This window comes from Marmota flaviventris, chromosome 10 (assembly GCF_047511675.1).
Source record: "Marmota flaviventris isolate mMarFla1 chromosome 10, mMarFla1.hap1, whole genome shotgun sequence".
NCBI lineage: Eukaryota > Metazoa > Chordata > Mammalia > Rodentia > Sciuridae > Marmota > Marmota flaviventris.
In genome coordinates this window covers 110075793-110099288 of record NC_092507.1, presented here as the reverse complement: position 1 = coordinate 110099288, position 23496 = coordinate 110075793, and the positions used below count along the sequence as shown (strand labels likewise).

Below are 23496 nucleotides of genomic sequence, written 5' to 3'. Positions count from 1 at the left end.
CCCCTTCCTTACAGCAGTGAGGAGTTCCCAAATTAGAGGGGGGAATAAAGCCAGATTTTAAGTTAGGTAGTCAGTGTAGTTAGATAAATCGGGGTCTAATACCAAGTAAAATCTAAAATGGAGACCATGCTGAAAATGATTCCAGGGAACGCAAAACAACTCATGAAATGTGAAACCCTTCAATAATTGTGATACATTACTTTTAAGATTAAAAGTAGTCAGAAAAAGGAGTGGGGAATGTAAGGGTAAAAGAAATTGAAGTTAAAGCGTAAAAGTTAAAGGGTAAAAGACCGGGTGTTGTAAAGTTTCTAAGCTGCAAGGTCTGAGTTAAAATGTAAAGGATTAGGTATTGTTAGGTATCTATGCTACCTGCAAAACCTGAAATTTCTGTAGCTGTTGAGACAATGCTTGGAACTGCCCAGTAAATATTTCCCCTGACTATTTGGTTGTTTAATAAGGGCTCTGTGTGGTCGCACGTAGGCATTGCAGGGCCTGGACCAATCAGTTTAAATGTAACCCCCTCCTTAGGAAAGACCTATCACTCCAGCCTGAACTGTTCCCGCCAATGAATGAACCAATCATGTTTAGGAGTTGTTATTCAATTTTCCCGTGATGATTTGTTCTGATGTATACAAGGCCCTCCGCCCTCCCCAAAAAGTGTACTTAAGCAGTGCTCAGCCCCTGCTCGGGGCTCTGGGCTGCTTTCCCTTCTTGAGTGGGCACGGAGCCCCAGCATGCTGGTTCAATAAATCCCCCTTCTGCCAATTGCATGATTGGTCACTTGGTGGTCTCTTTCTCCGACATTTCCCGAGATCCTTACAACTTGTTTAAGAAGATCTGTGTCAGCAACAGTTTTTAAATTAATTTTGTTTTTATTAGAAGTATTTTCCTTTTAAAGCTTTGTTAATGTATCCTTTTGGAATTCTGCAGAAGTGCCACACCTCATAAGGATCTGGACTGATGTTTTGAGATGCAGGCCATTCCCTACAGAACATACAAGATTTTAAAAAACCTAACAGTGGACTCAGGTAAGCTTGGCCTAAAAACCACTCCTTCTAATCCTCCTTGTTGCCCAAATATGTCAAAAGAGACTTTGACACTGAATCCCATTCAGTAATCACTATCCCTCCAATGTGGGACAGACAGATGCATCCTAGCAATGAGGGACAATCAAACAGGATCAGTGATCAGCAATTGTCTTCAGGAAAACTGTCACAAAGACAAGGCAGCAATTGGGAAAAAAGAAAGAGGCGGGGGTGGGGGGCATCTGAATGAAGGTGAAGTCACTTGTTTCAGTTCTACCAAGAACTAAGTAAAGCCAGGAAGTTGTAAAGAAAGTTCTTATGCATAAAAGTAGCTAAATTGTCATGGTAGTTCCTAAAACAAGTTATTTGTAAATTGGAAAAAAAAAAAAAGGAAAATAATGAAACAAAGCCAAGAAGATCAAAACAAATTTAGTATGTATAGCAGTTTTGAATCAAGAAACATTTTTTTTCAGAATTATCACAGAAGACTCTGCCAGAATCTTAAATTGAAGATTCTGATCTAACAGGCCTACTTACCACTTGGATTTCTGGAACATCTGCTAAAAAAAAATACTACCAAAAAGTGATGGCTCACACCTGTATTCCCAGCAGCTTGGGAGGCTGAGACAGAAGGACCTCAAATTCAAAGCCAGCCTTGACAATTCAGTCAGGCCCTAAGCAATTGAGTGAGACCCTGCCTCAAAATAACACATAAAAAAGGCTGGGGTTGTAGAAAACCCATAATCTGTCAAGCACATCTAGTTTGTCCCAGGGATATTCTTTTCATAAAGGGTTAAACACCTAACTTTTATGTATGTCTTTATTCTTCCTTTTGGCCATGAGATGAAAAGATGTGAGTGGGCTTACATTCTTGAGAATTTTTTTTTTTTAATGCAAAATGCAGGGGTTGGAGGAAATGGTCCAGAGGCTGAGAAGAAATATGTCTGTGTATTAAAGGCAAAGTTGCTCAAGTCACTGGTAATTAACAGAAGGAATGATCTAGCCTATTTATTTCCAATCAAGGCTGCTTCACCAGTTGCAAGGACCCCAAAACCAAAGGTAGACAGTAAAGTGAGATAGGCCAGTGCTGCTCATCCAGGTTCACTATGGGAATGTATGAGCCTCCCGGAAACCTTACAAAATAAGTATCCTAATAGGGAAACTGGGGATAGAGCAATGTCTCATCCCAGTTTAGATTATATCGAAGAAACTTTAAAAAATGTCCTGTTTTTCTTTAATTTTTTTTTCCAGAAAGATATAAGGAAAGCTTTGAACATGTGCTTATAAGATTATGGGTTGGGCTGGGATGTGGCTCAATCGGTCGCGTGCTCACCTGGCATGCATGCGGCGCTGGGTTCGATCCTCAGCACCACATACAAATAAAGATGTTGTGTCCGCGAAAACTAAAAATAAATATTAAAAAATTCTCTCTCTCAAAAAAAAAAAAAAAACAAAAGAAAAAAGAAAAAAAGATTATGGGTAATTCGGAGTCTATCTCTGAAAACTAAACTCAGGTACATATTAAATAACTGGAATTATTTTAAGGCAGAGCACTAGAGGAAAAAGAAACTGATCTTTTTTTTTTTTTTTTTTTTTTTTTTTTTTTTGTAACACAGCTTGGTTCCAATATAAGTTAGAGAGCAGAAAATAAGAAGGCTCCAAAGAAATGAATCCAGGCTTCAGAACAGGCCTAATTGCTCGCCTTACCTTAAGCAAAAGCTCCCCGCTCCTTCAAAGATGCCCCAAGGCGCCATACAAAATAAGGGAAAAATAACTCTAGTCCCAGAGACCCTGGACACTGGAGCAAGGACTGCCCCAGAGTCCACCCACACTTGAGTTATGCCCCCTATACAAAGAGGGAAATCATAAGAGATAAGATAGTTGATGTGCCATGAAAGGCTGAGGGTACCTGAGGTCTCTCAGAGCTCCCTTTGATCAACTGGAATTACTTCAGAAGAGCCTTGGGTAATTTTGCCATGTTTGACGTGGCAAGGAAGGATGTTAACTGCCCTTTGGACATAGGGGCTTGATTTTCTCCATTGATTGAAACTCCTGGACCTCTTTCCAGTCAAACTTGTCTTGTAACCAGAGTTGATGGGACTCCTCAGCCTAAAGGATTAATATACTAACAAGGTCCTCTGGCTCTTGAAAACTCAGCTCAGACACCAACATTTCAACTTGGTGATTATATCTTACTTAAAACTTATGGAAAGGATTTTTCCCTCACATCTGCTCCTTGCAAAGTGAGAAGATCTGTATCTAGATATTTTAAGGAGGCTTTAAGGAGATGGAAAAGCACGGAAGAACGTGCACAGCTTTAAAAAGTTTTTATGATGGCTCCATGGGTAATTTTAGAAGGCCGGGGCAGGGTGCTGGCATGATCTGAGCATGGTGGTGGCCGCAGGAGCATCCTGGATCTGGGTGCAGAATCTGGAATTGCTGAGATATCTGCAATGCAGAGCAGCCTCTTCCCCGCCCCCACCGCAGCCTCTAGGGCATTTTCTTGGGAGTTGGGGTACAGGAGCCCTTCCAAGAATGGTTTAAAGGCGCGGACAACTGCAGCAGAGCGCCCCCTGGGAGAAAGGCTAGCGCAGCGCGGGAAAGAGTGTTATAGGTTTTTTTTTTTTTTTTTTTTAATAAAAAAATTTATTTATTTTTTAGTTTTCGGCAGACACAACATCTTTGTATGTATGTGGTGCTGAGGATCGAACCCCGGCCGCACACATGCCAGACGATAGCGCTACCGCTTGAGCCACATCCCCAGCCTGAGTACTGGATTCTTCCCTCCCTTCCCCCACCCCAGTAGGATGATAACAGACTTGAAAGAAGACCATGCATACAGAAGGAGAGACTTCAGCATGCAAACTTTCATCAGTTCGGCTTGCACTGTATAGATGCCCCATTCACATCAGTACAGTGACCACCACCAGCCAAATATAAGTGACTAACAGGGTTTTTTCTGCCTTATCATATTCTGACCGGATTTAGCAACCTCTAACTAAACAGAGGCGGATGCCCCAAACCTTCCATGATCCCCTAACTGCTCTCCTGAGAAAACTTTCTGTTGACTTGATCAAAACATATAAGCATATTAATGAAGTTTACTATGCAAAAAAGAAGCAGAGACACCAACAGGTCAGGGAGACAAATCTAGTCATAAGAAGGAGTGGAAGGTTTACAATAATGGTTATGATGATGATAACAATGATTATTGTAAAAAACAGAGAAAAGTGGATGGATCGTTGCAAAATTGACTCCTTGATAGGCAAAGGTTCCTTTGGACAGGCTATAAAGGCATATGATTGGGTGGAGCAAGAATGGGTTGCCATTAAAATAATAAAGAACAAGAAAGCTTTTCTAAATCAAGCCCAAATAGAAGTGTAACTTCTGGAGCTCATGAACAAGCATGACACAGAAATGAAATACTACATAGTGCATTTGAAACACCACTTTATGTTTGGAAACCATCTCTGTTTAGTTTCTGAAATGCTGTCCTACAACCTTTATGACTTAAGGAACACCAGTTTCCTAGTGGTGTCTTTGAACCTCACACGAAAATTTGCACGACAGATGTGCACTACACTGCTTTTCCTTGAGACTCCAGAACTTAGTATCATTCACTGTGATCTAAAACCTGAGAAAATCCTTCTTTGTAACCCCAAATGCAGTGTAATCAAGATTGTTGACTTTGGCAGTTCTTGTCAGTTGGGGTAGAGGATAATACCAGTATATTCAGAGTCACTTTTATGGGTCTTCAGAGGTGCTACTGGAAATGCCTTATGATCTTGCTGTTGACATGTGGTCCCTTGGGTGTATTTTGGTTGAAATGCATGCTGGAGAACCTCTGTTCAGTGGTGCCAATGAGGTAGATCAGATGAATAAAGTAGTGGAAGTTCTGGGTATTCCACCTGCTCATATTCTTGACCAAGCACCCAAAGCAAGAAAGTTTTTTGAGAAGTTGCCAGATGGCAACTTGGCACTTATAGACCAAAGATGGAAAATGAGAGTACAAACCACCAACAACCCATAAACTTCATAATATTCTTGGAGTAGAAAGAGGAGGACCTGGTGGGTGGCATGCTGGGGAGTCAGGTCATATGGCAGCTGACTACTTGAAGTTCAAAGACCTCATTTTAAGGATGCTTGATTATGACCTCAAAACTCAGATTCAACCTCATTATGCCCTGCAGCACAGTTTTTTCAAGAAAACAGCTGATGGAGGTATAAATACAAGTAATAGTGTATCCTCAAGCCCTGCAATGGAGCAGTTCCAGTCTTCAGACATAACCTCCAGTACATTGTGGAGCTCAGTGGATCACAGGGGAGGAGCAACAGTGGGAGAGACAGATCAGACCTGACACACCAGCATGGGCACAGTGGCAGGCATTTCACAGCTGCCATCCAGGCCATGGACTGTGAGTCACACAGTCCCCAGGTGTGTTAAGCAATTTCCAGCTTCTCTTGGCTGGTCAGACACTAAAGGTCCTACACAAATCACTGCTGAAACCCATCCCATTCAAGAAACAACCTATCATATAGCCCTTCAGCAGAATGCATTGCATCATCAGCATGGAAATATTTCCCATCATTACCACCAAAACCATGAACAGCAAGCTTTGGGTAACTGGACCCAACCAAGGTCTACAATTCTTCAACAAATAGCTCCTGTACTCAGGATTCTATGGAGGTTGGCCACAGTCACCACTCCATGACATCCCTGTGTTCCTCGACATCTTCCTCCTCTTCTGGTAAACAAAGCAATCAGGCCTACCAGAGCTGCCCAGTGGCTGCTAACACCTTGGACTTTGGACAGAATGGAGCTATGGACATGAATTTGTCTATTCCAGTCCCTGCCAAGAGACTGGCATAGCTGGGCATCCAACTCACCAATTTTCTGCTAATACACCTGTATATTACATGACTGAGGGACATCTGATGACGAGGCAATAGGGCTGACGGAGAAGAATCTCCCATGACAGGAGTGTGTGTACAACAGAGTCCTGTAGCTAGCTCATGACTACATTGAAACATGTGTTTTTATAGAAGTGGTGTATTTTTTCCAAAAACAAGCTGCTTGAATCAGAAGGAGATTAACAAACTGAACTGCTACAAGTGGACAAAGCTGACTCTTTTTTTTTTAAACTTGAAAAGATTGCAAAGGGACAATGAAGTTTTTTAGAGTCATGTCCAAATCCGTCTTCATGGATAGCTCAGAGGTACCCTCTTTTTGCCTCCCCCATTTAACTTGCCACCTCTTCGTCATAGTGGGTTTTTTTTTCCTTCTAGTCAATAAAAAAAGTTAATGTTCAGCTGTTGGTCTTGGTCATTTGCCAACTAATTTTGAAATAAAAAGGCACAGTACATAATTTGCACAGGGCCCATGAGGTTTTGATTGTTTGTTTGCACCAACAGGTCCAAACTAGGAGCAGGAGTAAACCAGAACTCTCAGCATGACCTGAAGTGAACCGGCTGGTATTTAACACGTGCTTCATTTTGAGATTATGCTGTCTTAATGTAACACAGTTTGGCAGTTGCTAAATGCGTGCTCCTATTTTAAATTGACCAATTTTAGGGTGTTATACTTTTGAGTAATTAAATTGGGAGAATAAAGATATAGTAATTTATTACCTGTCCAGAATCAAAAGAAGCCTAGAAAAGAATCAGTTCTACCTCTGCTGATAATCCTGTTCAAAACAGTTCAGCAGAACACCACGTTACTTTTTATTGGTTAACTCCATGTGGCTGACTAGGTCAATTTTTTCTGAATAAAACAGGTTTTTATATGTAGTCAGTGACAAAAGAAAGGCTTAAAACTATGTAAATGTGAATAGAAACTTGGAAATATTCATTTTTATAAACCACAATTTGCTTGTTGTTGTTAATCAGGAAATCCATATTTATTTTGTAATTAAATGTCAAGACTTTGGATGAAAAAAAGATATTTTAAGTGTATTCACAGTTAAATTTCAGGGATGCACTGCATGGACCCATGTGCCTAGATTTAAATCTACTCTTCTTAAGAATTTACAGGATCAGGACCTTGCTGAAGCCACAATCAATATTCATGTCTTTATGGTCCTGTTCAAAAGGAAGGAAGCTCTTAAGTTTCCCTATGTATTATGTACCAGAAATCTTGCTCCTTTTTGTGGTGCTGGTTCTTTTTCTTTGGCTATGGGGATTACTCCACTCTATCAAAAACCAGTACCTGATCTGTGAATCTGCTTAATAATCCTTCATCTTTTACTCCTCAACTTCTTGGCTTACTTACCCCTTGGAACTACCACACACAAAAGGATATGTCAAGAGTAATGACTAGATGCCTTCTTCATCTTCTGATAGATTTTGCATCATTCACATTACAACAATTTCTGCTTAAGATGATGGTAATGCTAGAAATGCTTCGACCCATCTCAACAATGGAGTTCAACCTTCCTGTGTCTCCTTTAGGTCAGGCAGGGTGAGACTTTCCATCCCTGACTAGGAAGGGCCCACACCCTTGTTAGCTTGAAGCAGTTCAGGAAGATAGATTTTCAACCTTCATCAACCTTGAGAATAAGAGGTCAAAATCAGGGCAGGAAGAAATAAGGTGGCATAGAAGTCATAGGATAGGTAAAAGAGAAACAGACAGGGAAGGAAAGAAGGACCATCACTATCCATCTAAGATCTCCATGAAAACACTCACCTTTACCTCACCCCCACCCTAGGCCTGTTTCTCCTCCCAGGACCACCTTCTTAAAACTCAATAAAACTTAAGGGTATTGAAGTCCAGTTCATTTGTGCCTATGTACCTTGTTAGGTGACAGAATGAATTTTAAGACTAACATAAAAAGCCTAGAGAGAGCAATGGGGAAAGTCCAAGCACTGGTGTCAATCCAAAGATTCTGAAAGAACCAGACTCTTGGGACCCACGCATGCTCAGCGGTCATCAAACGAATCAAGATTATGCTGACACCACCCCACCTCCGCTCATGTCCACCCTTTACAAAGTGTCCTTTAAAGGTCTCCTGAGCCCTTTTCCTCTAGAGTTTTAAGCACATTTTTCTCTAGAGTTCTGCAATCCCTCTCCCTTTGAGTGCATATCCTGCTCTATTGCTTGCTTTCCTGAATAAGTCTCTTCTTGTGCATCCTTTGTCAGGTCCTGTAATTTCTTTCCATGGTAAATCAAGAATCTGCTGGGGCTTACATGAGCAGTAAAACCCCACAAATCGATAAGGAATGAAGACAAAGATATTCAGAAAGGGTTTTACGGCCCATGTCGCACACAGGCGGTGGACATGGGGTTCCCCTCTGGTGGAATGGGCTGGCTGAGAAATAAAAGCAAAGAGAAATAAAATGGCAAAATAATCACAGAACACAGAAAGTAGTTTCAAAGGAGGAGCAAGACAGGGAAGCTGACCAGATGGGTCCAGCTTCTGACACACAAAGAAGCCCACGTCTGCTTTATTTATATCGGGAAATATCAAAGACTTTCCATAGAAAGTTCTTCAACAAAATAGGATAGTGGTGGAGGTTGGTAGGCAGCTCAGTTCCTAACAGGTTACTGCCCATCCCTGGTGCTACTGCGAGGGACCTTTCTAGCTGATTGGAGGGGAAGATCACGTGCACTGGGTGGTCTGTCTCTGTGGGAGAGTCATGGGAAGTTCCCAATGCCAGACCTATTCCCTCCCTAGCTGCATGCCTAGAAAAGGTCCTCATGCATTTCACAGATGGCTTCCTGCAGGGTTTGGGGGAAAGTTCAGGGATAGGTAGTTGTCTAGAGGAGGAAATAACCTCTAATTTATAAAATTCTTGAATCACAATGTATTCCCTCAGCTCTCAAAAAATGTATTCCATCCATTCTTGGAAATATAACTTACTGGTTTCTGATGATACTGAAGGGAACCTGTCAGCTAGACTGGATTTTGTTCAAGTCATTCCTTAGCTAGTCTCTGCCCATGATGTAAGCATTGTATCAGCAGTTCATCAGGAAGAAATGATCAAGACACAGACATGAAGAAGCATGAAAGGCATCTTATTTTCATTTAATAATCACAGTTATGTCTCCGACTTTCTTAGTTCACTGACCAGAGCAGATTTTCTCCCCTCACACTTTCTCCTCAGTGTAAAGAAAACAATAAGAGACACAGAGCCAAGATGCAGAAGCAGGAAAGATGGCAGTGCCGCAGTCTGGCTGGGCACAATCAGAAGCCACTTGTCAAAAGAAACTAACTTTATTTTTAGAACCACACACGCCAAACAAAACAGCCTCTCAGGAAAAATCCTCAGAGCCTCAACTGCCACCACCGGCTTTCCACCAGCCTGTCTCTCCCACACAAGCTTCTTTTCACCTCCCCCAATCCTCCTGCTCTTGAGGCCGATTGGCTGGGTCATGTGGGCGGAGCCAAAAAAGTCCCCCAATGAGCAGCTCCGTGGTCTGAAAGGGCAGGGAAACAGTCCAATGAGCATCACCGCAGAGGAGCCAATCAGCTAGATGTTGCTGGGGCCGAGGAGCCAATCAGCTAGATGTTGCTGGGGCCGCTGTGAGCCAGTCATCAGCCAGCAGCTGGAAGTTTGCTGGGGCCCCTTCGGCTGTGGCTCTCAACATGGCAGAATGGCAGAATGGCCAAGCTACCAGCTTAATTTATATCAATAGGTTATAGTAGGTCAGTGGCATCAGTATTACATTATTGTCCATTGTCATTAGGTAGGTTATAGAGTTAGCAACATCATGCAGCTTATTCCTCAGTTACATACTGTAGTTGCAATACGCAATGTTAGGAGCATTGTGTAGCTCTCAAGAAAATTCATTGTTTAAAGTGACTGTTATGTGGCCAGGTTCAGGTGCAGCAGAGCTTGGTGAAACATTGTGGTTGTCTAACAAGAGAGTTTTGTTATTTCCAGGAGCTGTGTGCTTGAGATCAAAGTCGAGGCTGATAAGACTCTAGTACAGAGCATAAAGCGGGGCACTGCTATAGCAGCCAGGCATCCTGTATCTTTGCAGCCAGGCATTCTGTGTCTTTGCACAGAAACTCCCTAGCCACCAAGCATGCCAGTCATAAATCTATCAGAGACTTCTATCCCAAACACAGAATCCTTACACCTCAGCTGCCCTTTGCAAGCAGGATGTTTTGATGGTGGGAAGATGGGAAGGAGAAGACGGAGAAGTTGGCACATTCTAACACAGTAAGGGTGAACGTGAAGGCTGATTTTGTTCACTGACTACAATCAACTTTACTTCTTTGTGGTGAATTACTCTGTCAACTAGAAGTGTGACTTTTGATGCATGATAGAGGGTTAGGTGGTAAGGACAGGAGGATGTCTTTAGTACCAAGATCTTATCTGCTGTGCATGGGGGATTATTAACCCAGCAGACTCAAGGTCAGTCAGAATCTCTCCTGAGGTCTTGTGTAACTGTAGAACATTGTGTTGAAAGTCCTGCAAATCAGGCAATGGACACTTTATCTGGCTTGTTGGGCAGTGTGTGTTCTTGGAGATACTAGTAGAGACCGGGCTGGGAAAGATCTTGCTAGAAGTGCCCTGAGCATAGGTCTAAGTGAAAGTGATGGAAGCATCATGGGTGGTTTGCGGAGGTAATTCTAGTGCTCCCTGGGTTGAAGTCTACAGAGGCTATGGGCATCATGTTCATGACTTCAGACCCAGACTATTACTGGCCTTGGATAGCCACTGTTTAACGATGCTGCAACCTTGGCCCAGTGCTGTATGGAGATGAATCCTTGACCTTGTCTATGCTGGGGTGGGTGGGGAGAGAGGAGAGGAACAAGTGTGAGGTGTTGGAGAAGGAGCTCATGAGATCGCAAGTCAGAAGGATCTTGGTAGATTCCAGGAAAAATGTCAGAGGCCAGGAATGGCAAGGTAGTCGCACCCAGGGCTCCTGTGAAGGGTTAAACTTAGGGTTAGGTTATGTGAATCTCCATTTACCCATGATGCCTGCATATGGGGTGGATTCCATCTATCATTTCCCTGGCACATGTCAAATACTACATAAAACTTCAAACACGATGGTAAATCCAAAACCACAGAGGAAAGAGTTAGTTCCCAAGGGACCAGAAATACCTTAATAATATAAAACTTTATCTAGAATATATCGTAAGGGTCCTGCGAAACATCGGAGAAAGAGACCACCAAGTGACCACTCATGAAATTGGCAGAAGGGGATTTATTGAACCAGCATGCTGGGGCTCCGTGCCCACTCAAGAAGGGAAAGCAGCCCAGAGCCCCGAGCAGGGGCTGAGCACTGCTTAAGTACACTTTTTGGGGAGGGCTGAGGGCTTTGTATACATCAGAACAAATCATCATGAGGCGCGGGAAAATTGAACAACAACTCCTAAACATGATTAGTTCATTCATTGGCGGGAACAGGTCAGGCTGGAGTGATAGGTCATTTCTAAACGGGGTACACATTCAAACTGATTGGTTTTAGGGCCTAGAGGACTACGTGACCAGTTACACAGAGCCCTTCAGTTATTAAATAACCAAACAGCCAGGGGAAATGTTTACTGGGCGGTTCTAAGCATTGTCTTAACAGCTACAGAAATTTCAGGTTTTGCAGGTAGTATAGAAACCTAACAATACCTCCTTTACATTTTAACTCAGACCTTGCAGCTTAGAAACTTTTACAACACCCGGTCTTTTACCCTTTAACTTTTACGCTTTAACTTCAATTTCTTTTACCCTTACAATATCTGCCTTAAATTAGTACTGCTGAAATAATATGTTGAGTATTTACAGTAACACCTGGAAATTCTTTCCAATGTACATATAAATAGAATTGTGGAAGCTTTTTAGGTTACCTGTTTTATGGCCTTATAGATTTCATGAACCCAATGAAAACTGAATCTCCATTCCGCATTCCATCCTTTACCTCTAGATATAATCTATTCTTGTTTTCAAGGTAGAGTTTTAAGTGTCTATATTCTTAAGCCTCATTCAAGGAAATTTTGATGTTATATCCTTTATTTCATTCAATTTTGGATGTTATATCTTTTTATCTTGTAGGTGAAACTCCAGATGATCTAATATTGGCATTAATCACCTGTGAAATCCTTCATATGTCCTTCAAATCAATCAAATTTGGAATTATCAACATTTCCTGTGCCAATAAAATCAGGTGTGGAATTGGTAGATTTTATGCAGACCTGCTTCTTCCTTGACAAACTGGAACTACAGTTGCCATTAAGATTGGGTTTAGAAAATGGGAAAGTAGAGATGTTCCTTGGCCTGTGTCTCCAACAGAAGAGATGTGTGTGTGTGTGTGTGTGTGTGAGAGAGAGAGAGAGAGAGAGAGAGAGAGAGAGAGAGAGAGATCATCACAAGGTATAGCATTAATTGAATTGGGGGTGGCAGAGGTACTTTGTGAGTAGTTACTTGAAAATGTCACAATAGCTGTTTGGTTTGAATAAATTTGCATTTGAATAAATCTGGGTAGAAGCAGCAGCAGAGGCAGCAGCCCTGGCCCCAGGCTGGCCACCATTGCTCTGCCCATGTCTGTTCCGTAGGTGTACTATGTGTGTGGCTGGATGTTAGATGTGAGGAGATAGGATAGCTCTGGCTCCCGGACTGTTCAGGTAAGGTGGGTGACATGACCAGTGATGGTAGCTTAGTATGGCTGGAGCATGCACAGGTGATAGGAGGAGATGTGGCAGTTGCTGTAATATAATCCAGCCGCTCTTGGTGGCATTGAGCTTCTCCTCAAGTCTCTGTTTCTCAAGCCCTGCAGACACTGCTTCACACTCTTCCCTTTCTAAGTGTAGGCGTGTCAACCTGTTCTTGGGCAGCAGAGTGGTGAGATGGTGGTTACAGCCCCGCTTTACTACTGATAATTTGGGTGTATTTAGGCAAGTCACTTCATCTAACAGGCCTCAATTTTCTCATTGGTGATAGGAAGGAAACCAGAGCTGCAGGCAATGGAATCCCACAAAGACTTTGATCTGCCCATCAGGAGAGAAGGCTCCTTCCCCATTTGCCTAGGATGTAACCAGGGACAGTTGTGTCCCTTGTGACCTGACTTTTGGACTTTTGGTTCTCTGGTTCATGCCTATGTAATTTAAGTCCCTGCACTTGTCTCAGTTGGGCCCCTGTCCTTAGGGAAACTGAGAAGGGCAAGAGGGAGAGATGGAGGGAACAGAAAGAGGATAAGAATATACAGGGATAAAGTAATATAAGATGGGACCAAAGGCAGAGGGGAGAAGGAAGAAGGAGGGAAATGCGGTTAAATCTGGAACTGAGAGAGAGTGTGATTCCACTTTGCGGGGTGTATAGGCTATATAGAGGTAAATTTTGAGAGGGGATTTGGACCTACTCTCTTTAATTTCCCAGGAATTCATGGTTTTTCTTTATTATGTGGGTTGAAAGTTTGAAAAAGGGTTATGAAGATCCAGAAGGGCCAACACACACATGTTCAGGTGTGTTCTAGAAAGTTCAGGGACTCTGACATTGGAGGTGGAGGCTAGAAGCCTCCAGTCTCATCTTTTTTGCCCAGGGCCATTTATGAAGGCATAAAGACCTCCCAGGTACCCCTCAAGGATTCTCTTGGTTCTAGAAATCCTCCTGCACTGGGCTGGGAAGGAAGGAGGTAAATCAAGGGACCCGTGACTCTACCAGAGGGAAGTAAGCCTGTGCTCCATAGCTCTGCTGTCCCACTGACAAACACGGTGCAAATTGCAGGATTCAGAGGCAAGATGAGAGCTTTCAAGGGAGTCTCCCTGATGAACGGGCCTAGCCATGAACCAGTGACTGTGAGCAAAGTTGCCTCAATTGTGACACGGGAACTGGGATCCCTGCCTTCTAGTGAATCTGCTGAGGCTGGAATGTCAGCCGTCTAGTACATGCCTGAAACATTGTAGGTTAAATTAATCTCAAGTCCTCCTCCAGGCCCCAAAACCAATCTGCCAATGGTTTATTCTCCTTTTCTAAACAAGAGGCGGCCATAACTGGAAATGCAAGGGAAAGTTTAAAAAAAAAAAAAGTGTGTATCAACAGAGAGACACCTCCTGCAGATTAGTTTTTAAACATTTATTGGTCTTTTCATTGAGTTTGTGAAGGAACAGGAGTTTTCCAAAGAAAAGAAACACTTTAGCTTAGGAGCAAGATAATGGAATCAATAGACAAAACTCTAGGTTATAAGATGTCCCAAACAGTCCCAAACTGGCAACAGAAACTGATAACAGCAGGTTAAGCAAAGCAGCTTAATTTCCTCAGAAATTAAGGCAGAAAGCTTTTGGTTGGACCAGTAACTGGGAAGTTTTCTGAGGAAGAGACTAAGTTGGCCATTGTGTGAAAGGGAGGCTATTGGACTTGGGCTTCTCAGTTTCTGGAAGAAACCAGGAGTAAGAACCTGACAGATAGCTCCTGACAGCACCCATGTCCATATCCCTGCCATCTCCACATCACTTAGACTTGGTCTTCATGGTTTCCCTGTGCTCCTCTATCAGGGAAGTGACCCACCCCATGGTTTTCTCTTTGGCTTCTTCCCAGCTATATAAGGGCTTATACCCCAGATCTTGTTGAGCTTTCTTGTAGGAGAAGGTGAATACACTATTTGACAATGTCAGCAGGTGGCGGGTAAATGGGGGTCGATACCGGTGAATGGGACTCAGCAAGAAGCTCACTATCTCTAGCAGGAAGGCAAGCCAGTACATCAGAAAGAGAGGAGGGCCCTGCCTGGAATCAAGACAGACGCCACCTGCTTTGCTCATGGTGGAATTCAATTCATCATAGCTTTGGTGAGGTGTGTCATCTGAGATGTAGTAGAACTGTCCTCGGATGCTCACGGCCTTCTTGGGGTCCCTCAGAGCCCTGCAGGCCAGAATGTGTGCCCAGGCCGCATTGCCCACGTAGACCGGGTTAGCTACAGAGAACTTTCCTGTATTTTCCAGGACTCCATTGTTCCTGAGGGCCCTATTCACAATTCCAGAAAGTACAGGGCTTCCTTCCCCATAGATGTACATGGGCCTTAAGGAACAAGTCCACAAGGTGTCCCCATTTTTCAGAGTGCTCCCATTAGCTGCCAGCACAGCCTTCTCAGCCAGCTTTTTGCTGTAGGGGTACGAAGCCGTCCATACAGTTTCATGATGCTCTTCCTCGTGGCCATTCTGGACGATCTCCTTGTAGGAGTTGGGTCCTGCTACTTCTACTGAACTGGTGTAGATGAAGAATGGCACACTAGCTTGGATGCAGGCATCCAACAGGTGCTGGGTACCTGCATATGGGGAATAAGTTGTCAGTATCAGGAAATAACCCTAAAACACCATGACCATAGATTTATATGTATCTCATTCTCCTCCTAGAAAAGAGTGTTTGCTACAGATCTAAGTGCAATTTTTTTTCTGTGCTGACTAATGCCATGCTATAGCCATAGGAAGAATATAAAAAGGGAGGCTGGGGACATAGCTCAGTTGGTAGAGTGCCTGCCTCACATGTACAATGCCCTGGGTTCAATCCATGACACCTCACACACACAAAAGGGAAAAATAAAAAGAATACACAAAGGATAGGAGGCTAACATTTGGGTTCTAATAACAAAGGATTTCTAGGCTTTGGAGTTTCATAGATTGTGTATGTGTGAGTGTGTATGTGTATGTGTGTGTCCTTTGATTTTGGAAAAAGACATAGGGTTTCTACTCTATTGTTGGACATTAAAGAATTATTTTCATGTGTATCATTTCATTAAAAATAAATCTCTTGAAATCTAAAAATTCAGGAATCCATACTCTCAAGGACAGTTGGAATTTCACATTACATTAACTCGTGCACAGTGGTTTATAGAAGACATGCACTGTTAGATGGAAATTAGAGTGCTGCCATGTTTCCCATTTGTTGAAAGTCAATAAAAACTTTGTCACAAGAGCATCGTTTGAGTCCGTAAGTAAATGGTTATCAAGTTGTGGGGAGGTGATGGAGACCCAGCCTCTGTTCCCAACTGTGTGTTCCCTCAAAGGCTCACTCCCAGCTCTTTCTGTGATTCTGTTTGCCTAGTTATGAGCAGTAGGGGTAGTAATCATTCCCTTTACTTAGCTTTCTTCAGTCCCACACTGGACTTTACTATTGAGCCTGGTTGGAACTGATGAGAAGCATGAGATTTCTGTTGGGAAGACCTATAATATTAGAGTTGTCTGGAATCCCTGTAGCAGTGTAGATCTGCAAGTCCTGGAGGAGAGGTAGAATGCGTTCTCTTGAAGAAGGAAGTGATGTCCTGAGCAAAGGATCATTTTCATTTGTTTACCTATATGTGCATTTATTTATTTTTATGTTTTTCTGTTTAAAACTTTTACAAAAATTTGATTTTCTGGAAAGGCAACCTCATTTATTTGAAAATTGTTAATGTAGTATCTAGAAAATTTTGACTTGGTTTACTAGCAGAGGGAAAAGTCAATAATTATGATGTATTTTTTAAAGCTGTGACAGTATTTTGGTAAACTGATGCATATAATCCTGCTGTTTTCATTTTGTATTCTGTTGTCAGAATAAACAAAGGCCTTAGAGATAGGGACCGAAAATGAATATCTAGTTACTCACAGTACCATCCTGCAATGTGGATGGTTAGTGGTGCAGCTATGTAGAAACTGGGAAAGGCTTCATTTTAGATAGTGCTGGAGATCAGAAAGCACCACTGGGTTGCTTTGAAAAAAGGAGTCACTGAGTGAATTGAGGTCAAGGCATAGAGGACAGATGGGCCAGGGGCTTGAGGACACTAGTGCAGGGAAGACTGTCCTCCAGAGCTCAGATATTATATGACTTCCTTGAACTAACCTATCTCAATTTGGAGTAGATTGGAAATGCAATTCAGGAAGAACCACCTAGCATTTAGTGATGAGGGTCTGAGGAGGAGTTACTTTGGGCACTTGTGTAGGAGCTACAACATTAAGTATAGACCCAGTGGGAGCAGAAGAGTTAGGATTATGGAAATGGGATCCAATTATTGGTAACGAAATATCATAGGATGGCAAATGCTTGACCACTCTGTCCTCTGTGGGCCAGCTATGCTAGTTCTCTGGAGAGGAATTCTTCCCTGAGGTGGGAATTTTTGGATGTTCTCATTGTCCCTCACACAAAAGCTAATAGCATGAAGGAAGAGGCACCTGCAAGGTCTCTTCTGGCCCAGAGAGGCAGGGGGTGAATGGACCTCAAGAGCTTGAAATGAGAGTCAAGGTGACTTTGGAATGAAGGAGCAGGAGGACAAGGTTCAAGTTGGATGAAGCCGCACAGGTGTGAATTTAAATTTCTTCTCTCTAGGGTCTACCTGTGGGGCCTTGTCCAAGTTCCTTGTCCTTTCTCAGCCCTGGATTCCTCATGTAAAATCCTGAAAAAATAATAGCCCTGGGCTCTGTCAACTAAGATTGATGAGCAAAGACACCTAGGCCAGAGCACAGTTGGAGTTTGGTGGTGGGGGCTTCTCTACCCCTCCTCATTCTTTACTGCCACCCTCATCTTTCACCTGCCACATACCAACCCAGGTCACTCTACCTTTCAGATTGACGTCTATGATAGCCTGTCTGGAATGGATATTCCAGATATCAATAAGAGCAGCTGCGTGGATGACAACCAAGATGCCCTGGCAGGCTCTCCTCAGGCACTGGGCATCCAGAATGTCTCCTTCCACCAATGTCACCTTGGTCTTTGTCTGCAACTCTGTAGGAACACAAAGTAGGTGATTAGAAAGCTTTCTGAATGAGCTTGAAAGTTTCCTGATAAAGCAGTTACCTGTGTCTTCCAGTACCATCATAGATGACAGGGAGAGTGTTGGTGGGAGACACCTTCCAAGGAAAAAGCAGGGAAGGAAATCAAAATGGATAGCAGATTTACTCAGAAAGAAAAAAGGACTATTTAATTCTATTCCAATCCAGAAATCAAAATCGGAGCATAGAGCTAATGATTGAAGGTGAAGCAGAGGCAGAGGGTAGGCAGCATACAAACCAACCTTGGCCTCAGCGTGTCAAAGGCACAGCTCTGGGGTTTAAGAGATAGAGAGAGCAGGGTAAGCAACAGGTTAACAGGTATGTCTCTGCTCCAGACCTGATGAGGAGGATCTAAGTCCCAACAGTGGGAGCAGAGGAGGGAGACCCGCAAGGTGTATCAGGCCTCCCCCTGACAGGTCCTGTTTGTCACTGGGTCTGGGCTGAGCAGAAAAGAAGAGATCACATCAGCCTTAGTGTTTCATGCTTGTGTGACTAGGAGACTGGAGCCATTAACAGGGAAGTTAGGATGGGCTTCAATGACAGATCTAATGGAACATCTCTAATTGAATATGAGATATTATTAAAAGCAAACATCAGTCCTGAAAATGCATCAGTCTCCAAGGCACTTCCACTACAGCCACCTAGCTAGGAGCAATGGATACAAGACCAATGTCTTCAGGCTTCTCTGAGATCCTCAGGAATGATACTGCCAGTCAGGCTGTCAAAACTTTGCTGCAGGTGATCTGCTTCAATACGCTTCACTTGATTTCTTATACATAAATTTGCAGTTTGCTTACATTTTTATTTCTTAGTTATCCCATCAGATAGGAGTTCTGATTGCAAGAATTGCTTATCCTTTTTAATCCTCTGCAGACCTTTGTGTCTTCCAGGAAGGCACTACAGTGAAGGAGGTCAGGACAGGGAATGGCAAGGAGGTAAGTTTGTCCTGAGAGTGGCATTGCTCCTTCCTCTGAATCTCCTTTGCGGCTGCCTTCAGAGGAACTGTCTCAGAGAAAGTGATGGGATAAGATGGTGAAGCCCAGAGCTCTGAGGAGAATTGACCTTTATCTGCCAGCACTGAGGCACCTAAGATCCAGGAAAGGGCATTTTGGGTGCTTTAAGGTGGCGCCATAGCTCCTGCCTTCTCCAAGACACTGAGGACTTGGCCCGTGTTTTATTTATATGGAATAAGTATTTGCTTTTCTGGTTGAATCAGATTGGAGGGAGGCCCAGAGGGAAATGATTGGACTAATCCATCTATAAGAGCTCAGATGTTGCAACCAGACCTCCTGAGATCAAACCCCTCAATGTCTTCTTCTAGCTGTGAGGCCTTGGGCAAGTTAATTAGCCTTTCTTTCCTCATCTGTAAAATAAGGATAACACCATTATCTAACTTCTGGTGATCTCATGAAGAGATGATTAGTTAATACTGCCAACACTGTACCTGGCAGAGAAAAAAAACTGTAAGGATTCTCCACTGGTACCCCTGACCTGTTAGCATTAGGAAGCTATTCCTCTAGGCTGAACATTGCCCTCTCCTGCTGTGATACATTAGATTGCAATTATTGTTGAAGCATCAGGCTTATAGTAAGTATTGGTCACGTGTCAGTATTTGTTTGAGAACACACTGAAGCAGGTAGGAGAGAAAGATGGAACTTTGGAAGCAGTCAGAGGAGCAGAAAATAGTACAGTGATCATTGTGGTTCCAGAGTGTTGTCCTGGGTCCTCTGTGTGCAGGACTGGTTCATTTGAGAACCTGTGCCTGTGGGTAGACACCCAGTGCCTCCAAATTGTATGTGTAGGAAGGCAACTCTTTGGAATACACAGGGGCCAATGAAAGACTCAGGACTTACTGTGCCAGGAGTCAGTCCAGGGCCAGGTGATGGACTTTAGTCAAAGTTCAGGAATAAGACTTTAGACAAAGTTCTGATTTCCAATAATGAAGTAACCTCAGATCAATCTCCCATCCTATTAGGACTTTAATATCCTCACTATCTGAAAGGGTGAATCCTCTTTCCTACCTCCCCACAGGATTGTTTTGAGGATCTGGGTTTAAGCAGGTTGGAAATGCACTGGGGTAGCACTTTTGGCAAAGAATAGTATGTTGCTATATCAAATATGCAGTCACCTTTTTGAGAGAATGAAGAGCAGAGAGGATTGGTGAGTAAGAGGAATTCAGATGAGGCAGGTCTGGTTTTGTCTTGCCTGTCATGTTTACTCTGGCTACTGCTACCCACGACTGTTCTCTCTGTCTCTGTTATCTTTCTCTGTTATCTGTCTCTCTTTCCTGCACACACATGCATCCTTAGTCAGCTTTACCTTCCCTTCCTTTTCATTCACCTCACAGAAGATACTGAGGCATTCTCTTAAAAAGCAGAACAAATGAAAGCAAAACACAAAAACCCCAGTTAATCAAGTGGGCAGTACCCTATTTGAAGGTCTCCCTCAGAATGGCCCTTTTCAGATGCTGCACGCCAATTCTGAAGTCCCAAACCTTCAGCACATTAAAGAGCTGTAGGCAGAGAGAACTGATGTGTCCTAGAAGCCCATTGGCTGCTTATGGCCATTTATCTACTTCTGGTTCTTGTCAGAATCCAGTCTCCAGAGAGATTCGCAGCGTCCTTATGCAATAGCACCTGTGACTACTCTGGATATTCAGACATAGGTGGAGACTTATGGCTCCCTATTTCCTTCATTTGCTGGACAATAGGCCTTCAACACACACTCCCCCAACACACACACACACACACACACACACACACACACACACATATACTCAGGATTCATAACGGAGACAGACTTTCAAGCATCCAGCATACTTACTAGACAATTTCTCCTTGATTTCTGGTCTGAAGATCTTGTCCAGGGCCCTGACCTCCTGCAGCTCCTTCTCCTGCACCAACAAGCTGATGATCCTCTGGCCCAGAAATCCTCCGGCTCCTGTCACCAGGCAGCTCCACCCAGTCATGGCCAATGCAGGAAGCAGTACACAGTAGGGGACAGGTGTACAACAGGGTGACCCTGAAGAGGCTAAAAAGAGAAGTCCCATGAGTACAGGGGTACAGAAACACAATATATTTACTCCACTCTATTGTTGAAAGCTCCCATATCCCCCCCATCTCCACCACTACCACTAGGAGTAGCAGAAAGAACATGAACAGTTCTAACATATTAGATTGTTAAAAGACAGATGAAAGAGCCTTGGTCCTGGTCTCCTCCTTCTCCAAGGGCAGGACTGGAGCTTTTTATGTTGTGCTTTCCAGATCAGCCAATCACCTGAACTCTTGCTTCACTTTCATTGCTTGCTCTCCTCTCTGATGCCTCCTCCCCCAAGGCATGGCCTTGGTGTTACATCCCTTATTCCTTCCAAGATCAGGAAAAGAAAATAGCTTCAAGGCCACAGTGTGATTAAGAGTCTGTATTTTATTCTTAGTCAGATACTTGTTCATACAAACTGTCTGTTATTCCCAATCTATGAACTTAAATTAGAAAAGGAGAAATTTCAAAGTAAAATATATGATTTGGTCTTGTTCAATAAATACATCTGGAAGGAAAATCCACATCAGCCCGTAGTCTCCTCTCTCACATAGTTTGAGATGCTGCTGCTGTCTTGCAAACTTTAGAAAATTTTAATGGTGGTAGCTTCAATCAGCAAGTCATAGGTCAGGTGACTTCCTTTCCCACCAAATATATTCAAAACTTCAATTTCCTTCTCCCAAAAGAGCTGTGATTTCCTAGGGGGAGAGCATCTTTAAAAGGAAGCCATGCAGCCATTTAAAATTTATGGCTCACATCCCAAGAGTGGGGTTTTGTAGTTGTGTGACGCTGTGGATCTCAACGTGGATGTTTGCACTCACTCCACATTTTGGCTATAAAACCACTTGCAGAAAATTCCTGAACTGAAGATGCTATGAATGCTTTTAAAGCCTATGCCCCAGAGGTGCCCAAACGTCACTGCCAGAAGGTACTCTAGATACTGTGTTTCCTCCATTTTTAAACATTTAGTTATAACTCATAGACATTAAAATGCCCAGATTTTAGTTTTTTTTTTTTTTTTTTTTTTTTTTTTGGTTAACCTTAGACACTTGTAAGTACCCGTGTAAGTACCACCCCAAAAAATATATGAAACATTTCTGTTACCCCAGAAAGTTCTTCTTGACTCTTTCCAAAAGTGACTCCTTCCTCCAGTCTACTCCTGTAGATACCCTAAAGGCATCTACTTTTAGAATTTTATCTCCTTAGAATTCGTTTTATTTCCACAGTTTGGTATTTTCTTCTTCTAAGATGTCAGTGTTCCTGGATAGATATTTAAATAGACAATCCATCTGAAATTAAGTTTTGTGAGAGAGGGCAGAATTGACTTGATTTTTTTTCTATTGTTTGTCAGTTGTTACATTTTATTGATTTCTTTTATTTTTATTATTTGCTTTTATTTATTCAATTTGGGCTTAATTTATTATTCTTTTTCAAAGTTCTTATGGTAAAAGCTAAGATAAATGATATTAACTGATTTTAGCCATTTTGTCTCTTCAACTGTAAACATTTCATTTTTCTCTGTAACAATTTAATTAAAGTCACCCTGTGTTAACTGCATCCAAAATTTTGAAGTATTGGGGTTTTAATTTTCATTTAGATACAGATATCTTCCAATTTCCTTCATATTTCTTTTCTTTACCCAAGTGTCATTCAGAAATATGTCACCCATTTGCTAAAAGTGAGGCTTTTTTTCTATAAGGCTTATTATCATTGATTTTTAGTTTAATAACTTTGTAGCCAGAGTATATTCTTTGTATGATTCTGCAATATTTATTGAGACTTGCCTATGGCCTTATATATACATGTTTTATATTGTGAACATGACATATGGACCTTAAATGAATGTTTTTTGCAATTGTTGGGAGTAATGGTCCATAAGTGAGTGAACTTGACCCATCACTTAACCCCCCTAAGATGTCAGTATTCCTGGATAGATATTTAAATAGACAATCCCTCTGTATCACAAATGTTCTCCTCTTCCCACCTGGGACCTCACTGACAATATTTCAAATACACTTTCTTAGGAGAGTTGACCCTATTCATTGTGTAGCAACTTGTTTTCTGAAGTTTTCAGCACTAGCTAAAGGCCTCTGTTCTTGCTGAGATCGGAGTCAGGGACTCTCTGAGCCATGCAGTTGCATTTTATGCCTTTGTATGTTGTAGTGGACACTGAAGTGTTCCTTAGAGATCTCCTATCACCTTCAGCTCTTGGGAGTGTTGGAGGCTGGTTGATTTCATCTGGAATCTCTCTGGATGAAATGAATTGCCTTCAACCAAAAGAGCATTTAGACTCTGAAAGGAATCAATAAATATGAACCCTAATGAAATTGTGAAAGGCAAGGCCAAAAGGATCACAGTATGACCTTTCTTTTATTAATTTTTTTATTAGCTCTTCTTAGTTACCCATGGCATAATTTTCCTTTCTTTTACTTTTAAACATCTTTTTTTTTTAAAAAAAAGTATCATTTACATGCCATAACACCTGTTTTAAGTATACAATCTATTATTTTTGGTAAAACGTGGACTTGTGTAACCATCCTCATAATCTTGTTAGGGGACAATTCTCTTATCCCCTAAAAGATCTCTTATACCCCCCAGATACTCCTCCTTATTTTTACCTCCCCACCCCCCCAGCTCTAGCCAACCCCTAACTGACTCTAAAGATTTGTTTTTTTCTGGACATCAGATGAATGAACTCATATAATATGCAGTCTTTTATACCTGGCTTTTTTATTTAGCATAAAGTGTTTTGGGGATTCACC

The 23496-nt window shown here is 42.4% G+C and overlaps 1 protein-coding gene and 1 pseudogene across 1 annotated transcript; one reads left to right on the top strand and one right to left on the bottom strand.

Annotated features, from left to right (window-relative positions):
- The first annotated feature begins 3857 nt into the window (after nt 1-3857).
- LOC114084581 (dual specificity tyrosine-phosphorylation-regulated kinase 1A pseudogene) lies at nt 3858-6042 on the top strand (annotated as a pseudogene).
- Nucleotides 6043-14410: 8368 nt separating this feature from the next.
- On the bottom strand, nt 14411-20666 carry LOC114096706 (3 beta-hydroxysteroid dehydrogenase/Delta 5-->4-isomerase type 1-like). The gene is made up of 3 exons (XM_027940249.2): nt 20522-20666; nt 17487-17651; nt 14411-15222 (listed from the first exon to the last, which is right to left on the bottom strand). The coding sequence occupies exons 1-3, from the start codon at nt 20664-20666 to the stop codon at nt 14411-14413; spliced, it is 1122 nt and encodes a 373-aa protein (XP_027796050.2).
- Between the last annotated feature and the right edge of the window lie 2830 nt (nt 20667-23496).

What these genes read in the sequence shown, in the direction of transcription:
- LOC114096706 (XM_027940249.2), bottom strand. Translation starts at nt 20,666, where the DNA reads ATGACTGGGTGGAGCTGCCTGGTGACAGGAGCCGGAGGATTTCTGGGC. An exon ending in AATCAAGGAGAAATTGTCTA is followed by an intron (nt 17,652 to 20,521) that starts GTAAGTATGCTG and finishes GTGTTCCTACAG; the next exon opens with AGTTGCAGACAAAGACCAAG. An exon ending in CATAGACGTCAATCTGAAAG is followed by an intron (nt 15,223 to 17,486) that starts GTAGAGTGACCT and finishes CCCCATATGCAG; the next exon opens with GTACCCAGCACCTGTTGGAT.